This window comes from Narcine bancroftii, chromosome 3, assembly GCF_036971445.1.
Source record: "Narcine bancroftii isolate sNarBan1 chromosome 3, sNarBan1.hap1, whole genome shotgun sequence".
Lineage (NCBI taxonomy): Eukaryota > Metazoa > Chordata > Chondrichthyes > Torpediniformes > Narcinidae > Narcine > Narcine bancroftii.
Window position 1 is genome coordinate 279213443 of NC_091471.1, and position 23915 is coordinate 279237357.

Here is a 23915-nt window from a genome sequence, read left to right on the forward strand (position 1 = left end):
CTCAGTTTTCTTCAGGCTGACTTCCAGGCCAAACATTTTGGCAGTTTCCGCAAAACAGGACGTCAAGCGCTGAAGAGCTGGCTCTGAATGGGCAACTAAAGCGGCATCGTCTACAAAGAGTAGTTCACCGACAAGTTGCTCTTGTGTCTTGGTGTGAGCTTGCAGGCGTCTCAGATTGAAGACTGCCATCCGTGCGGTACCGGATGTAAACAGCGTCTTCATTGTTGAGGTCTTTCATGGCTTGTTTCAGCATCATGCTGAAGATTGAAAAGAGGGTTGGTGCGAGAACGCAGCCATTATTAATGGAGAAGGGTTCAGAGAGCTCATTGCTGTATCTGACCCAACCTTGTTGGTTTTCGTGCAGTTGGATAACCATGTTGAGGAACTTTGGGGGGCATCCGACGCGCTCTAGTATTTGCCAAAGCCCTTTCTTGCTCACGGTGTCGAAGGCTTTGGTGAGGTCAACAAAGGTGATGTAGAGTCCTTTGTTTTGTTCTCTGCACTTTTTTTGGAGCTGTCTGAGGGCAAAGACCACGTCAGTAGTTCCTCTGTTTGCGCGAAAGCCGCACTGTGATTCTGGGAGAACATTCTCGGCGACACTAGGTATTATTCTATTTAGGAGAATCCTAGCGAAGATTTTGCCTGCAATGGAGAGCAGCGTGATTCCCCTGTAATGTTGGATAGAAAGCCCTTGTGTCCAGACTTGTGGGGAAATCGACAAGTGTTACTGACCATTATTATCTAATTTCAACCTGGCAAACAAGACAGGGGAATATTTTTGAGCCGTTATTTTCGGAAAAGCAAGTGGATCTAACATAATGTCAAATATGGTATGTTATACATGACACTAGATGCTGTTGAGTAATGTCTCACCCCTTTGGTTTGCAGAATGCTGACTTGCTGTTTAAAAAGGCGCAGTGACCCAGTAAAATGCTGGCTTTGTTCATTTCAGGGTGAACGACCGATGCCAGCATTTTGGAGGGTCTTCATTCCAAAAATATCGTGGGATTGCTGTGTAAAAAAAACCAACCCTTTGTCTCCTTTTCTCCAGCTTGTCACTTTTTCCCTCTCCAGAGCTTTCCCACCATTTTTCAGATTTTTTTCATTTCTGCTCTATCCATATCCACCTATGACCTGTTCACTGGCCTGTGCTCCTCCCCTGCCCCTTCATACCACTATTTCTCCCCCTCTTCCTGCCTGACACCTACTTTTTGCTCATACCTTGGAGTTCAGGCCCAAAACTCGGGTTATACATCTTTGCCTTTTTATGGATGCTGTGTGACCTGCTGAGTTTCTTCAGCACTTTCGAGTATTAAACAGCAATCATAGCATCTGCAGACTTTCCTGTTTAACCCTTCAATTTACTCTGGGGACAGCAGATTTATTTCATACATTGAAGAATGGTCTGATTTTTTTTAGGGAGCCTCTTCAAATTCAGATTGTCTAGCTTCAAGTCAGAATACAGAAAATTAGAATTCAGCTGTCATTCACTTGTTTCAGCTTCTCACTGTAAAGCAGTTGTGAGAATGATAGAATCGGTGTTTTAATGCAAAAAAGTCACATCAGAGCAGCTACTGCACCACACTATTTTTTGATGATTTTAAGCGGCTCAGTCTCATTCAACTCATTCTGTAGTTCATGCTAAGACTCTAGTTTCAGAATGTTTAAAATTTTAATTTTAAACATGCAGCCTGGCCCACGAGCCCGTGCTTCCCAAATACACAATTAACCCACAATCGCTGTACATATTTGAAGGGTGGGAGGAAACTGGAGCACCTGGAGGAAACCCATGCACGGGGAAAAGGCACAAACTCCAGATTCAAACCCGGTTTGCTGGCACTGTAAAAGTGTTGCACAATCCATTGCCAATGGTTCTGGAATGGATGATTGAAATAAAGTGCTCTACTGCACCACCAAGTGGGCAGTTTGAGAGCAGCAGACAAGTAAAATGGCTGAGGACTGCATACAAACCAGTTTACTTTTCAATGTTTTGTCTTACTGTGAATTGTTCAATTAAATCTGAATTCAGTTTGTTACAATCCTGCTACTTCTCCATATAATGATGCATATCACTGCACAGACTAAGTGCAGAAAAAAGGCCAGGATCCTTGCAAATTACAGAGAACACATATTTAGTAAACAATGTATAATGGGTAAAAGTCTTCTACGGTGACAATTAATGGGCTTCTTTTACACCAAAGTTTCAAACTATGCACATTTTTTTTTTGATTGGAGAAGATTGAAGGTTAGGGATTTTATTAGATTAAGGAATACCAGGCACCACCTCACATGGTGTAATTGCATATTTTTTTAAAAAATGGAAGCATTGAAAACAGTGCACAAACCTAGGATAAATTATGGTTGAAAACTAAAATGGACTAAAATGTCATCTGTGGTGAAAAGCTTGGAAAAAATGCGATTTGGGAATTAAATGAGGAACTGTCTATCTGCTGACAAAACAACCAATGGGGCAATTCCCCTGTTCTTTAACTAGGGCCCAGAAGAAATGATGAATATTTTGGGCAAAATTATTGGAGTGTAATGTTAGAAGATGAAAGAGATTAAACTCTGAGGAACTCCAAGCAGATTTGGAATTAGTAAAATGACATCATCCATTAAACCTCAAAGGAGAGAATTTTCTAATGCTAGAATTCAAGTCTCCTGCCAGTAGCAATTTTGCCGTACTATATTTCACCAAGGGTTCGCCATAAATTAACTCTGCAGAACCTCCATTTCGTGCAGCAGAATCAGAATTCCTTTCCGCCTGCCAGGTTATCCACTTCCTGAAGTGTGTAGTCGAGGATGTGGCTGCATCCTTCAAACTTGAAGTAGCCCTTGAACTTCTTTTTCTGAAGCATCAGTGGGAACCACAGGATGTCATCAGGCCACATCTTATTGAACGGGATCTTGTCCAGGTCAAACCACTGTGGGCACATCTCTGAGAAATAAAAGGTGAGGAAGTCACTTGCCAAACAATTTACATTAGAGGGTTTCTGCTGACCTGCTCTTCTTTCCCCTTCCCTCTCCATTCACCCAGCCATTCCTCCTCCCCTTGCTTGCTGCTTCACCTATTACCTCCTGCCTTTGTGACCTTGCTCCTCCCACTACCCCTCTCCCCCCCATTACCTTTTTATTCGGACGCTTGCCAACATTTTTCTTGATGAAAGGCTCAAGCCTGAAATGTCAGTTATGTATTTTTATCTTTGCTAAATAAAGGACACTGTTTGACCCACTCTCCAGCATTGTGTTTTAACTTCTGCAGATTTTTATGTTTTACTTCCACATCATAGGGTCACTAAGTTCTACAGTACAGAAATAGGCCCTTCAGCCCATTTGTCCATGCAAATCAAGCTTGTCCCATTTGTATGCCCCAGATCCCTCTAAACTGCAGCTTAGATACTCTGAGATGTGGCATGTTGTCGAATACTCGATTGAACTTCTACAGGTATTCTGGGTTTCAGGAACACAGAAGGCTGAAGAAAGTGGCAAATGGCTTTGACCTTCCATCCATCAAAGACATTTGTGTGAGACACTAGCCTCTTTCACACCTCCAATTCGTGTGGGTTAACCAGCTAATTTAGCGGGTTCGTTCCCAGTAATCACATTGTGTGAAATGTCCCAACCAGGAAGGGCGAGTTAAATTCAACCAGGCTCTGACACTTGGTGGGGGCAAGCGTCAGAGGCCAGCCGAGTTAACTCACTAATCGCCTTCTGGCGGTGTGAATGACCTACTCGAATTACCAATTATCGGGTATCGTTGGTACCTGCGCTCTTGTTTCACGTTGCGGCTGCACTGTGGAATATAATTGTGCAGTCGGTAAGGCCATCAGAGCGTGGCCAGTGGGGCTGTTAGCTTGTACCTGTGCATTATATCTTCACAATATTACTTTTAATACCTAATATAATGCAATGCTATGTAAATAGCTGTTATACTCCATTGTTTAGGGAATAAGAACAAGCTGGTCTGTGGGTTTGTCCTCCAAATTTGAACAACCTGAAGCCCACTGTGATAGATTTTCCCATGGCCTTTTATACATTGAGTGCATATGTCTTATTAAATTGTGTGCGTTTTATCCCCACGGTTTTTTTTTTAAAACATGAGCGCTCGTGCTTTATTCCTGCTGTGATTTCACTGCCCAGAGAGTAAGTAATACGTCACTCATGATGTCACCACTAGAGGCAGACCCCTCCCTTTAAAATCCCGGTTTTCCGATTTACTAATGGAAATACATGGTGCAATGGGAAAAGGTCCTGAATGCACTATGCCCGGTAAGTTTACACGCATCCTAGGAGGGTTGGCGGTGTGAAAGAAGTGACCTCATCACTCTGGTCACAACCTCTTCTCACTTCTCCCTTCAAGAAGATAGATTTTCTTTTTGAATAGCTATCAGGTTCCTGAACCTCTCCTTATGACCCTACCCCCAATCATAAACTTCTCCAGTCTGTACTATTGAAAGGTCATTTTTTTCTTGCATTAACTACAAAGGTGAATGTTTATTTACCAATTACCAGATATTAATTATCATTTTTAGTCTTGGCAATAATTTAATTCATGGTATTGTAGCTGATTATTTGTACGTACTGATGTGACTGCAGCAAGTAAGAATTTTGGGGCATCTGCACATTGTACTGATGTACATGGCAATAAACTCTTATCCAAACCTTTGCTTTCCCTGTGCAGGTGCTCCCCTACTTATGATGGTCCGAATTATAATTTTTCAAAGTTACAATGGTTCAAATCCGTACTTTCAATTTCAAATTCCAATCTGTTCCTGCACCTGCAAATGTGGTACGCTACTCTCTCGCGATGCTGGGCGATGGCAGTATTGTACGGCATACTCTCTCGCGATGCTGGGCGATGGCAGTATTGTACGGCATACTCTCTCGCGATGCTGGGCGATGGCAGTATTGTACGGCATACTCTCTCGCGATGCTGGGCGATGGCAGTATTGTATGGCATACTCTCTCGCAATGCTGGGCGATGGCAGTATTGTACGGCATACTCTCTCGCGATGCTGGGCGATGGCAGTATTGTACGGCATACTCTCTCGCGATGCTGGGCGATGGCAGTATTGTACGGCATACTCTCTCGCGATGCTGACTCAACCACACTCGCAATCTCAGTAGTGATCACGCGAATGAGTGAAAGAGATGACCCCGTTGCTTTAGCATCCCCACCATCCAGCGATTAATTTTAGTTCAATGCTTCAAACATTCTTTATGCCCATTGTGCTTTCAGCTGTGTACATTAAGGGTTGTTTTCAGTGTGGAATAAAGGTATTCAAAATTTAATTATTAAAAAATGGTAGGTGCAGTATTCTTTTTTACTTACGATTTTTTGACTTACGATGGGGTTGTCAGAATGCAACTCTGTCCTAAGTTGAGAAGTGCTTGGACCTGTCTAAATGTCTTTTAAATGTTAGTTGTACCAGCATCACCACATCCTCTAATAGTTTGTTCCATATGCCCACAATCCTCTAAGTGAAGAACATGGCTTTTAAATCAATGCCCACTAGTTTTTACCCTTGCAACAAGATGACTATTAATCGGTTTATGTCCCTCATGATCTCATAAACTTCTCAGGGAGAAAAGTTCCAGCCTCTCCTTACAATGCAAGTCACAGTCCTGGTAACATTCTTGTGAATCTTTTCAGCTTTCTTGTTCTAATGCAATAATTACGGTTATACCAAAAAAAGATAAAGATCCTTTACAGGTTTCTTCTTATCGACCAATATCGTTGTTAAATGTAGATTATAAAATTGTAGCTAAAGTTATGGCTAATAGATTGGCTCAATATTTACCTAAAATAATACATAAAGATCAAACAGGATTTATAAAAAACAGATATGCGTCTGATAATATTTTGCGACTAATCACTTTGATAAATAAATTTAAATCTCAAATGAATTATCCAATAGTGGTTTCATTAGATGCAGAAAAGGCTTTTGATAGAGTGGAATGGAAGTTTTTATTTAAAGTACTTGAGAAATTTTGTTTTGGTTCTTCGTTTATGGATTGATAAAGGCTTTATATAATAGTCCGAAGGCTAGAGTTGCTACTAATGGACAGATTTCAGAATCTTTTGATTTAACAAGGTCTACTAGACAAGGATGTCCATTGTCACCTGCTTTATTTGAACCTTTGGCACAGTTAATACGTCAAAATGAAAATGTTAAGGGTATGAGAGTTTTGAATGAAGAATACAAGATTAATTTATTTGCAGTTGATGTTTTATTATACCTGGTGGATCCTGATATTTCTTTATCAGCAATTCAAGAATCTTTAGAAAATTATGGTCAATTATCTGGCTATAAGGTAAATTGGGCTAAAAGTGAAATTTTGTCAATTTGTAAAGATGATTATTTGATTTATAAAAATATTACAAAATTGAAGTGGACAAAACAAATTAAATATTTGGGAATTAATGTCAATACAGAATATCAAGATTTATATTCAATTAATTACCTTCCCTTAATAAAAAAGATTAAACTAGACTTGATTAGGTGGAAGGACTTACCTTTAGGTTTATTGGGGAGGATTAATACTATAAAAATGAATATTTTTCCTCGGATGCAATATTTATTTCAATCAATTCCTTATTTTTTTAAAAAAAGTTTTTTTAAGGATTTATATAAAGCAGTTAGAGAATTTTTATGGAAGGGAAAATTTCCGAGGGTAGCAATGAAAAAATTGATGTGGGACTTTCAATTTGGAGGTTTGAGATTACCCAATTTTCAATATTATTATGAGGCAGCTCAATTTAAATTTCTTAGTGCATTAATGAATATGGAGGATCCGCCCAGTTGGGCAAAGATAGAACTGGCAGTTATTTTAGAAAAATCTCCACATGAATTTTTGTTTCGATGGAATAAAAATTTGTTACGAACTTATGATGTACCAATATTGAAACATTTATTGAATCTTGATAAAATGGGGCTTAAAAATAAATGGTCTGGGCGATTGCCATTATATAATAATCAACTTGTTACTTTTACGGTCTCCAATATAACTTTGAAACAATGGGAAAGGAAAGGAATAAAAAACTTATCTGATTGTTTTTTTGAAGGACATTTTTGTTCTTTTGAGGAATTACAAAGGAAATTTGGTATTAGTGGAAATTCTGTATTTGTGTACTATCAGTTAAGATCATATGTAAAACAGATATGTGGTTGGCAAATGACTTTATTGCCCGAAACTAGCTTTGAGAAATATGTACTTTCAATACCAGAAAAGGGGTATATATCTGATTTGTATTGTATTTTACAAGAAAATGAAAGTAAGAAAGATTGGGATAAAGATAAGTTGAAATGGGAAAAAGATTTAGGTTCTACAATAGCTGAAGAAGCTTGGATGAAATTTGTCAAAACAGTATTCGGAAATTGATTAATGCTAGATTAGCGATGATTAATTATAATTTTATACATCAATTATATTTAACACCAGAAAAATTTAAAAAATTTGGTCTTAGTAAGTCAGATTGTTGTTTTCATTGTGACCAGACAGTTGGTACTTTTTTTACATACTGTCTGGTCCTTTGACCGATTGCAACAGTTTTGGAAAGGTATTCAATCTATATTTAATAGATTATATAATATTTGTGTTGTATTAGATCCCGATATATTTTTATTAGGGAATATGCAATCATTAATTGATTCAGGATTAAATGATTATCAGATTTCTTTTATCTATTTAGCTTTAGCAGTAGCCAAGAAATGTATAGCGTCTAGTTGGAAAGATAGAAATATACTAACTTTGGATAGGTGGTATTTAGAGATGAAGTCTTATTTAATTATGGAAAGGATATCTTTTTCAATTCAAGATAAGATGTCTTTTTATAAGTTGAAGTGGACTCCATTTGTTAAGTATATGCAATTAAGTTTGATTTAAGTATGCTCCTAGATGTGATATTTTAGATTTGATAAATCTTTTTTTTTATTTGTCATATTTTTCTTTTTGTGTGTTTTTTTAATACATAATATTATTAATTTTACTAATTCTTCACTCTTTATTTTGGGGAGGAGAAGGGTGTTTTTTTTTATATATAGATTTTTTTAGTGCTTGTATATGTGGGGGGGGTTAGGTTGAATTAAGTTAGGTTATTAATGTTGTATTGTAATTATATTATTTTACTTTATATCTTTTCTTTAAATGTAATTTTTTCTTTTATTCCTGTGATAAAACCTTTAAATAAAGTTTAAAAAAAAATCTTTTCAGCTTTCTTTAAATTTTAATATGTAGGCATTTGAGCATAATTTCACTGTATCCTGAAGCAATTCACGATCAATGAATTATTCTTGAAATGCAGCCATTACCTTCCGATTCCACTGGCTCCCCTTGGTGGCTGTCCGTACGGAAAATGTGCACATCCATCACTTCTGTCTCACCGACAAATTCAAAGGTGATCTGTCCAATTTTTTCCAAGCTCTGAACAGTCAAACTGCTTTCTTCAAATAATTCCCTGAGAAAGGAAGTAGCTTTAGAGACAAATTGAGATGTTTTTGGGAATGCCACCATACAATGGAGGGGCAATATAATAGACTGTGTAAATAACTGAACATTTGCAGCAGCCATGCAGTTTGCAAACCAGAGGATACCTTTCAGAACATTGGGGAAAAGACCAGAGAGTAATTTGGACTTTAATGATCTGAGTAATGAAACAGTCACCTGGAGAAAGAGATATGGAAAATTAAAGAGAGAACAGTACAGGCCTTTCAGCCCACAATGTTATACCAACCCACGTAAACCTACTCCACAATTAATTGAACTCCTACTTTCCTCACAGTCAATAACCTATTTTTCTGACATCCATGTCTGGCATCTTCCCTACTCACTCCACTCACCTTAAACAGATGTCCTCTACCCTGGGAAAAAGGTGTTGGGTTGGCAGTCCATATCTATGCCTCACATGATCTTATACACCTATCAAGTTGCCTCAAAAAGAAAAGATCTCGCTCAGTCAACCTTTCTTCGTAAGAAATGTTCTCCAATCCAGGCAACATCCTGATAAATCCCCTCTGCACCCTCTCCACATATTTCTTAACATAATGAGACAACCAGACACTAGCGCAACACTCTTGTGTGGTGTAACCAGCTGCACCGTTACCTCACAACTCAATTCTCCCATCAATGAAGGCCAGCCTACAAACATGTGGTAACTTTAGAGGATCTATGAACTTTGACCCCGAGATCTCCCTCTTCCTTCACACTACCGACTCCTGCAATACCATGTACTCCACTTTCAAGCTCAATCTTCTGGAATGTACAATTTCACTTTTTTTTGAAAATTTTATTTAAAAGTTTTCCATACAATAATACCAGAGTACAAAATATAACAATCAAATATTACTATCCAATCTATGACATGATGATACAAATCTAAACTCCCCCCCCCCCACTAAACTAACCCCAAATGGAAAAAAAATGAAAACATAAGAAAGGAAATGTAAGAAACAAGAACAGTAACCTGGTTGAATTTCACACTTTTCTGAATTGAACTCCTTCTGTCACTTCTCTGCATCTTGTCTATATGGCCGAAGCAACCTTTGACAACCTTCTATACTATCCACAACACTTTGCCATGTCTTCTACTCCTATCCTTATCCATAGGTTTGCTGAAACTCGGAGTTGTGGACACCATCTCTGAGACCTCTGAGAGGTCTGTCACCTAACCAGATTCATCACCCGGTACTACATCCAATATGGCCTCTCCTCTCGTCAGCCTGTCCATATACTGTGTCAGGAATCCTTCTCAGATATACCTGACAGATTCTGCCCTAACTGAATCTTTTGCATGTCAATATTTGGGAAGTCACCCATTGGCAACAACCCTGTTATTTTAGCAGCTTTCCAAAATCTGTCCACTTATCTGCTCCTCAGTGTCCCAGAATCCTATGGGGCAAAACAGAATACTCCCAATAGAGTGATCACTCCCTTCCTCTTTCTGACTTTTAATTTTGAGATACAAGTTCTTCCAACCACACTGACTGTGACAGTCCCTCCACTGCATCTCTTTCTGCACCTGTGATACTATCACTGATAAGCAATGCACCTCTTCTCCACCCCACCCCTTTACAGCCACCCTATCCTTTTTGAAACATTTCAAATCCTAGAACATCATGCAGCCAGTCAATCCATGCCCTAAGTTCATTGGCCTTAATCTTAATATTTTGGGAAATTAAAGCACACACATTTTAACTGCATTTATGGACCATCCAGTGCATGTCGTTCAAATCATCTACCTTTCCACCATCTTTTTCATTATCTGACCTAACATTCTAGTTCCCATCCCCCTGCCAACTAATTTAAACCTTCTACAGGTTTAGCAAATCTGCCCGCAAGGATATTAGTCCCTCTTGAGTTCAGGTGTGACCTGCCCCTATTGTACAGGTCATACCTTCCCCAGCAAGGGATCCCAATGAGTAACAAACCTGAACCCCTGCACCAACTCCACCGCCATGCTTTTATCTCCCATCTTCCTGTTCTTACCCTCACTACCCTCGAGATCCTGCCTTTTAACTTCTTTCCCAACTCCCTTTATTCATTCTAAATAAGAATAATTAGAGTGGAGAATTAGTTAGAATGTTCAGATTCTAGTTGATACAAGTGAGGATTTGCTTTGCAATCCCATTTCCTGTTTATTCTTGGAGATGTAATGGGCTATTTGAGCACAAGTTCCTTGGGATGGGAAGGAAAATAATTTATGCAAAAGCTTCAAACACTTTACCTCTTTGCTCCTTCCTCTATGGTTTCTCCAGGCTGCACTTTTCCTCCAAATCCATTCCACCGACCAGCCCCAAATCCCCGTTTCTTCATCCCCAGAAGAATTTGTTGCTGTTTCACCACCATCACGAGGGTAAACAACTTTGAAGTGACCATTTCTCTGCGTCACTGGCTTCTCAACAGCTGGTAGCCTTCAGTCAAGAGGAAACAGCTGTAAAACAATGAATGTCCAAGTTCCAAATCCATTGCAATCTAATGCAGTAAAACTTCAAGGTGGCAACAAAGCTTTAAAAGAGTGATCATAAGCTGGTTTTAAAAAAGCAAGAGAGAGGGATTTGGGGTAGGGAAAGAGGAGGTCTCAGAATTTGGAGAATGCATCTCAAATACGGTTTTTCGACTGGAATGTTGGGAAAAATCACAGAAAAAATTAACATAATTACTGCCTGAGAGGTCGTTCACACTGGGCGTCTTTTTAGACTGCAAGTACCTGAGGCGCCTGCAAGCTCACACCAAGACACAAGAGAAACTTGTCCGTGAACTACTCTTTGCAGAAGATGCCGCTTTAGTTGCCCATTCAGAGCCAGCTCTTCAGCGCTTGACGTCCTGCTTTGCGGAAACTGCCAAAGTGTTTGGCCTGGAAGTCAGCCTGAAGAAAACTGCCCGCTCCCCACCATGACTACCAGCCCCCCCACATCTCCATCGGGCACACAAAACTCAAAACGGTCAACCAGTTTACCTATCTCGGCTGCACCATTTCATCAGATGCAAGGATCGACAATGAGATAGACAACAGACTCGCCAAGGCAAATAGCGCCTTTGGAAGACTACACAAAAGAGTCTGGAAAAACAACCAACTGAAAAACCTCACAAAGATAAGCGTATACAGAGCCGTTGTCATACCCACACTCCTGTTCGGCTCCGAATCATAGGTCCTCTACCGGCATCACATACGGTTCCTAGAACGCTTCCACCAGCGTTGTCTCCGCTCCATCCTCAACATCCATTGGAGCGCTTTCATCCCTAACGTCGAAGTACTCGAGATGGCAGAGGTCGACAGCATCGAGTCCACGCTGCTGAAGATCCAGCTGCGCTGGGTGGGTCACGTCTCCAGAATGGAGGACCATCGCCTTCCCAAGATCGTGTTATATGGCGAGCTCTCCACTGGCCACCGTGACAGAGGTGCACCAAAGAAAAGGTACAAGGACTGCCTAAAGAAATCTCTTGGTGCCTGCCACATTGACCACCGCCAGTGGGCTGATATCGCCTCAAACCGTGCATCTTGGTGCCTCACAGTTTGGCGGGCAGCAACCTCCTTTGAAGAAGAGCGCAGAGCCCACCTCACTGACAAAAGGCAAAGGAGGAAAAACCCAACACCCAACCCCAACCAACCAATTTTCCCCTGCAACCGCTGCAACCGTGTCTGCCTGTCCCGCATCGGACTTGTCAGCCACAAACGAGCCTGCAGCTGACGTGGACTTTTACCCTCTCCATAAATCTTCGTCCGCGAAGCCAAGCCAAAGAAGAGACCTTAGTGCAATAGTCCCAGTGGTTGGACGTGCAGTAGAGTGGATGACTGTCAACGAATTTTTCTGGTACGATTTACACTGCAGGCTTCCTCCAAAATGTTGTAGGGGTCCTGAAGGATAAATCGTGGTGCAGGAATGGACTCCAAATTCCTGCGCGTTCCTTTTTAGACTGCCCGTGTAGTGGCAAAATTCCTTGATTGTGGCATTACATGCCTGCAGTCTAAAAACCATAAAAGACTAAAGGAGGACGCAATTGTTCAGGTAGCAAATCCAGTCAGCAAATGCAAAAGTCAGTTCCAAACTTTATGGGCAACTATGTAACAGAAAGTTCCCCCCTCATCACCTGAAAACAGGAGCACAAGGGGTACATAAACATCTGTGCTATTGCATCTTCCAGGAATATCGGACATTCTAAAATGATTAAAAGACAGCAAAGTACTTTGTATGGGTAAGCACTATTGCATTGCAATCTCTGCAAGGATTACAACAATTAATTGGTTTGAGAAGAATGCAATCCATTTCAGAGACCAGGGCTGGAAGTGAAGAAGTCTGGAGACACCTTTTAGATGCAAATTCAAACAACAGCCCGGTAATTTCCTTAGATATAACAGACCAATTTGCCCCTATGAGTCTGTGCTGCCCACTTTACACCCCATTAACCTACTCCCCAGTATGTTTTTGAAGGGTGGGAGGAAACCAGAGCCCCCCCACCCCCAAGAGAAAACCCACGCAGACACGGGGAGAACGTACAAACTCCTTGCAGACAGCGTGGGATTCGAAACCGGGTCCGGTCCCAATCGCTGGCGCTGCGCTAACTACCACGCCAACCATTCTAAAAGAGGAACACCCCCCCCCCCCCCCCACCCCAACCCCCGGCGCACTCTTTACGGTTGACCACGAAAGTCTGCGGACACCACGGTTGAAGTAAAGCCACAAACGCTGGAGAAGCTCAGCAGGTCAGACAGAGTGCTTTATATTAGCAAAGATGCATAACCAACGTTTTGGGCCTGAGCCCTGTATTTGCAAAATAAAGGACAATGTTTGATCTGCTGAGTTTGTCCAGCAATAAAAAAAAACTCTTTGCAGTGGTTACTTCCAGAGGGCTGTTATTTTAGGTAATTTTGCATTACAAGTGGATTGCAATATGAACCCAGAATTAGAGGCTGCAGAATCCGGAGAAGACAGGAAACCATCAGATAAAGTAGGGGATTCCTTCAAGTGAAAGAAGAAAGCAGTGATGAGACAGGCTCCCTGGGAGGGAAAGTGTTTGGGGTTGGAACTTACTCCTTCCGCTCTCACGCTGCCCCCGAGCCCACGGACTGGGTCAATGGAACCCACCCCACCACCCCACAGCGAGACGGTTGACTGACAGCTCGCTTTCCCGCCACTAGCGGTCTCCGCCCCGGGGAGGCCAACGCGACTTCCGGCCGGAACCAAAGCGCCCGGCGGTGGGACCAAAAGGTTTCCGGCCGGACGCGACAGAGGCGGATGCTCTCGCGTGGGGGGACACGTTCCCGCAGAGGAGGACGGAACCTGGGGCCGGAGCGCCGATCATCCCTCACCCCCCTCCCTTCTCCTTCCCCCTCCCTTCTCCTTCCCCCTCCCTCTCTTCAATGCTCCCTCCCTCTCTCTCTCTTCAATGCTCCCTCCCTCTCTCTTCAATGCTCCCTCCCTCTCTCTCTCTTCAATGCTCCCTCCCTCCCCCTCTTCAATGCTCCCTCCCTCCCCCTCTTTAATGCCCCCTCCCCTCTTCAATGCCCCCTCCCTTCTCCTCCCCCTCTTCAATGCTCTCCCTTCTCCTCCCCCACCCCTTTTCAATGCCCCCTCCCTTCTCCCCCCTCCCCCTCTTCAATGCCCCCTCATTTCCCCCCCCCCCTCCCTTCACAGTAATTGAGGAGAGCACATCATGGAGCGAAACAAGATGCTAGGTCAGCTCCCGGCGGGGAAACGGCGCAGGAGCCGAAAGACCAAGGCTCGGCGGCTTAAGGGCGGCTTCTTCCCCGGGCTGCCAATTTCGTGACTTGGTCACAACAATAAATTCTGATTCTAAAACGGGCCGGAGGAACGCGGCACGTTACACTCTGTGCAATGTGCTGTAGAAACACATGGAAACCTCACAAGCAGGAACATCACGTTTTCTCATTTTTGGCCTCCACTCCCCCACTTTGGTTTCAAGGTTATATTCACCTAGTCCTGTCCTTCTCTCTAACCTACACCCCTCCTGGTGGTCTACCTCTTCCAATAATCCATTTCCTCTTTCCGGCCCTCCCCTTTGATTGACAATATAGCCCGGACCGATCTTGTCCAAGATCTCGATCAAGGGTTCTGACCTGAAACATTGCCTTGGCACAGCTTCTCACCGTTCACTCAGGGTTTCAGCATCTGCAAGCTTTGTTTCTTTCCCAATTTAACCTGACTGCCCAGCCCTTCTTGTATTCCCGCTGTAAATGACCCTATTTGATGATATATAGAACCCTCCCCACCCCCAACTTGCCTCCAAAACCACCCCGCCAAGGTAACATTTTGGGCACCGAAATACCGATGTCGTGGAGGCGTTCCTCCACTAGGTGGCGACAGGAGGCCGGCGCTGCGGCGGGCCCACGACGTGGCGGACCTCGGTGATCAGGCGAGTGTTCCATAGCACGGACCCCAGGCAACTTGAATGAGGGGCAGGCAGCAGTGAGCGAGTGTCCTGCTGAGTCACCGAGGCCTGGCGCTCCCCTCAAAGCAAGGGATCTGTTGTCTGCTCCCTGCACCCCCTTCCCCCCCCGGCCTTACGCGCTGGCGGGTCCCGGGCGTTCGTGGGCTGGGGGTGAGCAGCCTGAACCTTGGTGTGCGGCGGGCAGGAGGACGCGTTGCTCATGTGCAAGGAGGTCTCGGCCACGTAAGACCGGAGAGGCGCCTCGGGGCGAACGCCGGCTCCTGTCGACTGTGGCCGTCGTCCCGCCCGCTGTCGGGGCTGGGGAGGCCAGCACAGGACGACAGGGTAGGGCCGGCGGGCGAGGGGGGGCGGGGGCGGGCGAGGGGGGGCGGGGGCGGGCGAGGGGGGGCGGGGGCGGGCGAGGGGGGGCGGGGGCGGGCGGGGAGGGGCGGGCGGGGAGGGGGGGGCTCCGGTTGTGCCCCTTTTCAGGTGCCTCAGGGGACCGCTTGGATGCGGAGATTATACCTCCCCGAGGAGGGTACTCCTCAGGGCTGGGTTTTGTGCTTTCTGGTGGCCTCCCGGCAGCTGCATTCGGGTAGAACATTGGTATTCTGGCCACCTGAAAGCGGCTATTCTTAGATCCCCAATTTTTGCTGATCTCTTGCATTCCAGCTTCGACAAACAGTTGTGCAAACCTCGGTTCCTTATAGCTGAGTAATACTTTCAATATCTTCGCTGCTTCCTGATCACATGTCCTTACTGAGGGGGGATAAATTTAAGAGGGCAGTTTTTTTTTCACTCAGAGGGTTGTCTCATATTTGGAATTGGCTGCCAGGAAGAATTACAAATGCAGGTACAACTTCAACAGATATGTGGACAGGAAGAACAAATGGACTAGCCCAGAATGGTATGGATGAGTTGGGCTGAAGGGACCATTCTGTGTTGTATGACTTCATGGCTGGTTTGTAAATGTGTTTTCTTGACTTCACCTGACCTGCTGCAAGTGGGAGATTAATAGAAAGAGGGAGGGATGATTGGTCCTCACGGTATTGTTCATTGATTCTCCCCAGTATTTAGAGGATGATATGATGTCTCGGGTCCAGTGGCGCCTATTTCACATGGCAACAGAACTGTTGAGAAAAACCCCTGCTGAGCAGAGGTGGTTGACAAGACAGCAGCAGGATCCTTTCGTGAAATCTGCCCGGCAACAAAATTATCGCTGCCGGAGTGCATTTAAACTGCTAGAGATTGACGAGAAGCACGGAATCCTGCGGCCTGGAATCAGCGTGCTTGATTGTGGTGCAGCACCTGGTGCCTGGAGTCAGGTTGCAGTCGACAGGGTCAATGCCACTGGTTCTGGTGAGTAACATGGAATTAAATCCTTTGTACGTTCACAGAATCTGGGTGTCATTACCTGAGGCCAGGCATTTATTTCCCGTTTCTAATTGAACAGCATGACTGATGAGGCTCACTTTAGGGGAGCAGTTGGGAGACTATTACATATCCATTGGCTACATACAAGTCAGCCCAGGTAACAGAACCTTTGTCAACCAGAAGGGTCTTAAAACAAGAAGATACTGAAAGAGTCACCAGTGCACTGTTTATTTTATTGAAGTCTCAAGAAAAAGTCCCAAATCTAAAAGTTAATTAACTTTCTCTCCATTGGCCCTGCTTGGCCACGCTGAGTTCCAGTTTCCCATTTGCTTACTGTTGGTAGCTAATTAAATGAACTAAAGAAAATGCTCCAGCTGCTGTGACAGGATTTGAAATGTCTTCAGATCACTAGTCCAGGTTTTTTTTCATTTGTTTATTGACACGTGTACAGAGATACAGTCAAAAGCTTGCATGTTATCCAGGTAAGTCAACTCCTACAGCAGATAGTGAAATAACAAATAATTAAGGTAATAAAGAAGAAAGAAAGAGTGTTACAATAGTCAAATAATGCAGGGAATAGAGAAAAATATAGTTTAAAAACAAAGAGTTCAAGGGCATCAGCTATCATATTTTACATTTTTTAATTTTAAAATTAGGCATCCAGCGAGGTAACAGGCCATTTTGCCCCACAAGTCCATACCACCCAATTAACCCCCAGTACATTTCAAACGGTGAGAGGAAACCAGAGCCCCCCTGGGAAAACCCATGCAAACGTAGATTTGAGCCCCGATCCCGATCGCTGTTGCTGTCAAGGCGTTGCACTAACCGCTGTGCCATCCGTGCTGCCAGTCTGATAACAACAGGAAAGAAACTCCTTGAATCTGGCCAATCGTGTTTTAACTTTTGCCTGACAGGAGGGAGAAAAGGGTATGACCTGGCGGGATAGGCCCTTAAATATGTTGCAGGCACAAGAGATGTTGGAATCTGGACTGGCAAATACCTCCTTCCCACAGGCTGTGAGATTGAGGAACAGAATCCTGTCGTGAAGTAAATCATTCTAAAATATTTATGTATTTTTAAATTCTATCTTTATGTATATATGTGTGATTATTTTGTGTGTGTGTGTGTGAGTGTGTGTGTGTGCGCGCGCATGTGCCATGATCCAAAGAAATGCCTTTTTGTCTGTTCATACACAGCCTCGTGGTAATGAGGAAACTTGGTGAAAAAACAATCTCCAGGAAGAAATCAAAGATCGAGCAGCATTAATGGGAGAAAGAAATTGACGTTTCGGGTCAGAACCTTTCATTAAGACTTCATTGAAATGTCGACTTTTTTTCTCCCACTGATGCCCCTCAACCTGTTGACTGTTTTTTTTCCTAACTGTTTTAATATGTTGGCAGCTTTCCTGAGAAGACAACGACAGTACTGTCACGAGAAAGGGGAGCGGAGACACAGTACTCTTCCATAGAGTTCTACCATCGAGTCCAACTACCCACGGTTCTGTAGAAACTTTAAATGGCCTGTTAAAGGAGCCAACTGTGTTTTATATTAAATTCCTGTGATCACTGGTTCTGGGCCCAAGATGGCGGCACCTCTTCTAGCTGTGGCCTTGAGGGGTTGCAGACTCCGAGGAAGCAGAGGACTGGTGCAGGGCACCAGAAAATGGGGAGAAAACCCCTGTTTTAGAAAGAGCAAAGGAGATGACCCTTGGGACGGTGACCAAGGCATCAAACCAGTGAGGGGCTCTGTGGCTGAAGAGCACACAGGCTGCGGTCCGTTGGCAACTCCAGGCAAGGAACCCACTCAGGCTGCTGGTGACATGCGGTCAAAGGAATCGCACCAGGCTGTGGACGGCTGGAGACTGACTGAAGGGGTACCAGGTATCGCAATCGGATGTAAGAGGGTGCTGAGGATAGGATGGGATCTCGAAGGGCCTCGGACGCTGAAGGCTTCATCATCGTGTCAGATGTTTGGATCTGGAGCTTGGGTTGTTGATGGCTTGGACTGAAATCTGTGCGGCTCTGGGAGCGCTGAGGCGAATCCATGGGCACAGTGACTCTGAAGGGACTCTCTTTTGCTTCTATTTCTCTGACTAAGGTGCGTTGGGTAATTTCTGCGAATCTTGGTCTGTCTTCCGACTGACTATATGCTATTTCAAATAATATTGCATCTGTTTTACTACACAACAATAAAAGAATCTGGAATAAAGAATCTTGAAGGTATTGATGGAGGAGAAGTTGGTTTACATGATAGCCTGAGTTCCATTTACAAGTCTACAGTTTCTTGCTGTTGAGAGTAGAGTAGTTTATGTACAAAGCAGAGATAGATCTGGGCAAGATACTTTCTATGGTCCATCTGTGAAAGTTGGCAAGAGACCTCAGGAGCATGCAAAGTTCTGAGAAAGTAGAGTCTTTCTTCGTGCAATTTCTTGGTTGTAACAGGACAGGGTGTGGGTGAAATGTACTTGTATGAATTTGAAGGGGTGGCCTGGTTGGAGTAGTGGTTAGTGTAATGTCTTTACAACGCCAGCGGTCGGGACAAATTCCGCGCTGTCTGTAAGGAGTCTGTATGTTCTCCCTTGCCTGTATGGGTTTCCTACCACCATTCGAAACAGACCAGGGGTATAGGTTTATTGGGTGGCGCAGATTTGTGGGTCAAAATGGCATGTTACTGTGCTGTATATCTAAAAAAAATTTAATTACATTTTAAAAATTTAAATCTCCATTTCAGCACTATTGATAGATACAGGGAGATGTGGTCCTCTCTGTCTTGGGTCTCTTTATTTTCCAGAGTTCAGTGATATGATCAGCATCGGCACGGTTCGCATCATGTTAGTGCAATGATGTTACAGGAGTTTGTACATTCTCCCCGTGTCTGAATGGGTTTCCTCTGTTCGCTCCGGTTTCCTCACACTGTTGAAAATGTATGGAGGTTACGGGTCAGTTGGGTATAATTGGGCAACACGGGTTTGTGGGCTGAAAGAGCCTGTCACCATGCTGTATGTCTAAATTTAAAAATTTTTAAAAATCCTTTTGTACCCCTTTAGAGAGGAAAATCTTGGTGCTGCATGAACCATCGAACACTCCAGTGCAGAAACAAGGCCCTTTGGTCCTTCGAGTCTGTGCTAAATTATTATTCTGTTGAGTCCCATTGAGCTGCACCTGGACCATATCTCCCCATCCCTTCTCATCCATGTACCTGTCCAAATTTTTCCTAAATGTCAAAATTGAGCCTGCATTCACCAATTCAACTGGCATCCTACACACTCTACTCCCTTTTTATCTTTTACCTTTTCACAAGTAATTTATGTCCTCTTGCTTATGTTTAACCTAACCTCGGTGGAAAAAGCCTGCTGACATTTACACTTGCATTTACTCAGGGTGAACTCTGAGTAACCTTGAGTAAATGCAAGGGTTTGCAAGGCAGCCCACAGGATAGCCTCCATTGCGATCTCTCTGCTCCTTCTCATCCTCGCCCCTCTAACTTCCCCTACCCTCCCCTCCCTCCCTTGGATCCTTCCTACACATCGCCTTCTGATCCACCACCTTCCCCCCCCCCCCCCCCCCCACCCTGATACCCTCCATCCATTGTCCATCTCCAGCAACACTCTCCCTTTCCTCAATCTGTCTCCATCTTGGGAGATGAACTGTCGACAGACATCTTCTACAAACCCACCAACTCCCACAGCTTCCTCAACAACACTTCTTCACACCCTGTCCCCGCAAGGATTCCATTCCTTTCTCTCAATTCCTCCGTCTCCGGCGCATATGCTGCCAGGATGATGTTATCCATGTCAGATCATAACAGATTATCCACCATCAAACAATGTGACTTCCCCTCTATCACCAACATCTCAGCCCTCCATTGGCTGTACATCTGCCCTGGCCCCCACATGCAACAAGGATAGGATTCCCCACCAGCCACCACCTACTATGTAATCCCACCACCAGACACATCTTCCCTGCTCCTCTCCTCTCCACCATCCACAGGGACCTCTCCCTGTGGAGAAAGAGTCCTTTCAAGTGAAGCAACACTTCACGTGAGTCTGCAGGGATCATCTACTGCACGCGATGCTTCCGTTGTGATCTCCTCTACATCAGAGAGACTGGTGTAACGAACTGCGCGTAACGAGCAACAATAGACAATGAACCAGTCCGTGTTTAATTTTAAAAAAACTAATTTTATTTCTTACTCTTAAACTATAGTCTTAACCTTTCAACTATCCTTTTCACTAAATCTATCCCCAATGATGCACAGGTGTACTTGTGTGAGTGAGTATTATACCCAAACCATTATAGTCCCGGCCAAAATCTAGAAAGTTACTTCAAAGTTCAGTCTTTTAAATTCATTGTTGGCCTTTGAAATTTGATGCCCAGATTTAATGTTGAACTGATGTGAAGACAGGAGTTGTGGCTGCTACAGACTCATGAATTCTTCTTGCATTGCTTTTAAAAAAATGTCCACACACTCCTGGTCCATCCACACGAGCTGTGGTTATAACACTCCTGGTCCTTTTGAACTGAGCGGCTTCCACAAAGCTTCCAAGACCCTGGCACCGGTCTCTCCAAGTGACCTTCACTGTTAGTCACAATCAAAATGAACCACTTTGCTTCCCAAAAAGACCCTCCTAGTACAGGTCAATCCACCGAAAAAGCCCAGTCATTCCCAGAACATCCTTTGTTCTGAATTCCACAGAATGACTGGTCACAACAGCTGCTTCAAAAAGCTGTTTCCTCTCCTGCCGTCAGAATGGTTCCCCCTCGCAAATTCACAATGTCTTTATAAATGTATCGGATCTGGAACAGACTGACTAAGCCTTCTCTCAGTTCTTCCAATGTATTGAATTGTCGCTGGGCTGTGACTTCTGTTGTGATGGTGCTTGTGTGAAATGTTAAATGTTAACTGACCATTCAGTTCTTCCTGTCTATACTATCCCTTACAGAGATAATACCATTTTAGTAAAATGGGAGCTCATAGTACTGGATACAGACTGGGAGATCATTTTGTTGATCATTTCGGCTCTGACCGCTGCAATAGCAGGGATCTCTCAGTGGCAACCCATTTCAAATCTTCATCCCATTCCCTTGCTGACTTGTCTGACCATGGTGTCATGCACTGACTGACTGATACCACCCACAAATTGGAAGAAGAACATCTGTTAAGGTACCCTCCACCCAGATGTCATTAATATTGACTGCTTTGGTTTCAGTTTCCACCCACTTTCACCCCCCATCTTTCCTGATGACACTTTCCTCTCGCTGCCTCTCTTTTTCTTTTCCCTCTGTCTCCTTTCTCCTCGTTCTGCTTTCACAAGAGCCCCAAACTCACCTCTCCAGTCAATTCTCACCTTCCCTTTCTCCTGTGTCCAACTCGCACCTTTTGTCTGTTGGTCCGTACTCCTCCCCCACAATAAGTTCCTTCCCCAGCCTTTTAATTCAGGTGGTTGCCTGTTTCTCATTCAGACCTTGAAGAAGAGTTCAGGCTCAAAATGTCCATTGTATATCTTTACATCCTATGGATGCCGAGAGACCTGCTGAATTCCTTCAGCATTTCTGTATTTATGCTATACTCAATACTTGATTTTATGAAAGCCAATGTGCCAGAAGCTCTCTTTACGGTCATATCTCCCAGAACTTCTCAACTCCTATACTCAGTATTTTGATTATGGCCAATGTCCCAGAATCTCTTTACAATCGTATCTACCTGTAACTGGTCTGGCACTGTGTTAACATCTTGCTGCAAAATCTACTCTTAATTTAGATGCAGGTCAAGAAATTTTTTTGTAACATTTATCCGGGCATTATTATTTAAACACGAGGACAAAAGACTCTTGCAGTTTCTCTAAAGTGCCCAGACGATCTGGGAGTTCCTGTTACTATATCAGTACGTTCAGGAGTTTGTCAATATTTCATGCTTGCAGCACATCCTATATACAGTAAAACCCCTTGTATCCGGCACCTCTGAGGATTGGTAGATGCTGGATGAGTGAATTTGCTGGACGCTTGAGATTGTGTGTTGCGTGAATTGACAAACTGACTGCTGCGGAGGGGGTGGGGGATGCAATTTTAAACTTTTATCTTTTTCACCTATTTATTTTCTGAGTTTTTCTTGGTTGTTGTAGTCTGCCAGCTATTTGAATTCTGGATAATGGGGATTTTACTGTATTTAACAGCCATTAGATGTAAGAATTTAAAAATATATACTTTTGGAATATAGATGCCGTAGGTCAAGAGTGGGGACAAAAATCTAATCTCAAAACACAATGCTTTTGACTTATTCTGGCATGTTAGTAATGTACATTTCTTTTCTCCTCTTTGCAGATCTGAAGGCTCCAGTGGGTTCAGTGTTGGGAGTTGATCTTTCTCACATCCCCTTGCTGGACGGTGCTGTGTTTCTGTCTCATTGTGACCTTCTGGAGCCTAAAGTACAAGCCAGAATACAGGAGTCCCTGCCAAGAGGAGAGGCTCGGGTTATCTTGAGCGATGTGGCACCGAATGCAAGTGGCATTCGTGAGCTGGACCAGCAGCAGTTTGTGGAACTCTTCCTCTGCATCCTGGGCCTGGCTGAAAGGGTACTGAGTCCAAATGGCACCTTGCTTTGTAAATTCTGGGATGGAGCAAACACGTGTCACCTCCAAAAGCGACTTACCAAATTGTTTGGAGAGGTGAAGATTTTAAAACCATCTGCAAGCCGAAAGGAGTCATCAGAAATCTACTTTTTAGCAAAAAGATTCAGAAGAATTTGTGCTTCTAATTGACATTTTGTTTATTAGAAAAGAAAATTTGTAGGATTTATCACTCAGAATTTCCCTGCATCTCTGCAGGCAAACAGTCAGCATCGACCACAATTGATAGGACTCCGATCTGAGGTGGTGATATTTTGTTCATTGAGAATAAAAGTTGTTTAGTCAACACACCAAACAAAATCCAGGTTCCTGAAAAGAAAGATAACACCTTTCCTGACCTTAGGACAACCCAATAAAGTGCTTTTGAAGTGGCATCTCTATTATACAGTTGTAACATTTCAACCAATTTAAACAGAGTAAGATTGGATCCCATATTTCAAACAGAAAATAATCTTTTGAGGTCAGACTCCTACTTCAAACAGAAAAATAAGTCTGAAGAAAGAGTGAATGGAAGGTTGGATATCAAAGTTGTTGTCAGAGTACATGCATGACATCACATACAACCCTGAGATTCTTTTTGTGGGCTGATTGGTAGTGCAAATAACTATACTCAAAAAAAGAGACGTATACAAAAGAGAGAAATGTAAACGAAGAAAGAAATGTTAACAAGCTGTGCAATACAGAAAATAAATATTCGATAATAAGAGTTCTTAAGTGAGTCCCTAATTGAGTTTTTTTTTAATTTTTTTATTTTTCACACCATAAATCACATTAGCCATGATATACACTATTTCTTTTTCACACATATACAGTGACTTTTTCTCCCCCCCCCCCTTTCCTCCCAAACCACCCCCCCACCCCCCCCCCCCTCATCCATTTTAGGTATACAATCTAGGTTGCATTAAGCCAGTCAGACAATGTTGTCATTCAACAAAATTACACCAGAAATTCTACTGAGTCCATTCTTTTCTTTCCTTCTCCTTCCATCAACTTAGGTAATGTTTGTCCCCGGTAGGTTTTCGCTATTGTA

The 23915-nt window shown here is 43.4% G+C and overlaps 2 protein-coding genes across 13 annotated transcripts; one reads left to right on the forward strand and one right to left on the reverse strand.

The window, feature by feature from the left end:
* Window positions 1-1653: 1653 nt before the first annotated feature.
* Window positions 1654-15250, reverse strand: nudt1 (nudix (nucleoside diphosphate linked moiety X)-type motif 1). Of its 8 annotated transcripts, none has more exons than XM_069928318.1 (4): window positions 15073-15250; window positions 10724-10930; window positions 8313-8458; window positions 1654-2938 (listed from the first exon to the last, which is right to left on the reverse strand). In XM_069928318.1, exons 2-4 carry the CDS (start codon window positions 10873-10875, stop codon window positions 2748-2750), a joined length of 489 nt encoding a protein of 162 aa, XP_069784419.1. In that variant the 5' UTR covers window positions 10876-10930; window positions 15073-15250; the 3' UTR covers window positions 1654-2747. The 8 variants fall into 8 exon arrangements, with proteins under 8 accessions (XP_069784419.1, XP_069784417.1, XP_069784414.1 ...); XM_069928316.1 differs by having other exon boundaries at window positions 15024-15250; XM_069928313.1 differs by having other exon boundaries at window positions 14785-15250.
* On the forward strand, window positions 14164-23594 carry mrm2 (mitochondrial rRNA methyltransferase 2). 5 transcript variants are annotated; one of them, XM_069928312.1, is made up of 3 exons: window positions 14164-15129; window positions 15957-16245; window positions 22581-23594. In XM_069928312.1, the coding sequence occupies exons 2-3, from the start codon at window positions 15972-15974 to the stop codon at window positions 23015-23017; spliced, it is 711 nt and encodes a 236-aa protein (XP_069784413.1). In that variant the 5' UTR covers window positions 14164-15129; window positions 15957-15971; the 3' UTR covers window positions 23018-23594. The 5 variants fall into 5 exon arrangements, with proteins under 5 accessions (XP_069784413.1, XP_069784412.1, XP_069784411.1 ...); XM_069928311.1 differs by having other exon boundaries at window positions 14164-14871; XM_069928310.1 differs by having other exon boundaries at window positions 14165-15231.
* Window positions 23595-23915: the final 321 nt, after the last annotated feature.

What these genes read in the sequence shown, in the direction of transcription:
- mrm2 (XM_069928308.1), top strand. Translation starts at nt 15,791, where the DNA reads ATGGTATGGATGAGTTGGGCTGAAGGGACCATTCTGTGTTGTATGACT. An exon ending in GTTGTATGACTTCATGGCTG is followed by an intron (nt 15,848 to 15,956) that starts GTTTGTAAATGT and finishes GATTCTCCCCAG; the next exon opens with TATTTAGAGGATGATATGAT. An exon ending in GGTCAATGCCACTGGTTCTG is followed by an intron (nt 16,246 to 22,580) that starts GTGAGTAACATG and finishes TCCTCTTTGCAG; the next exon opens with ATCTGAAGGCTCCAGTGGGT.
- nudt1 (XM_069928318.1), bottom strand. Translation starts at nt 10,875, where the DNA reads ATGGTCACTTCAAAGTTGTTTACCCTCGTGATGGTGGTGAAACAGCAA. An exon ending in ATAGAGGAAGGAGCAAAGAG is followed by an intron (nt 8,459 to 10,723) that starts GTAAAGTGTTTG and finishes TTCCTTTCTCAG; the next exon opens with GGAATTATTTGAAGAAAGCA. An exon ending in GGAGCCAGTGGAATCGGAAG is followed by an intron (nt 2,939 to 8,312) that starts GTAATGGCTGCA and finishes TTTATTTCTCAG; the next exon opens with AGATGTGCCCACAGTGGTTT.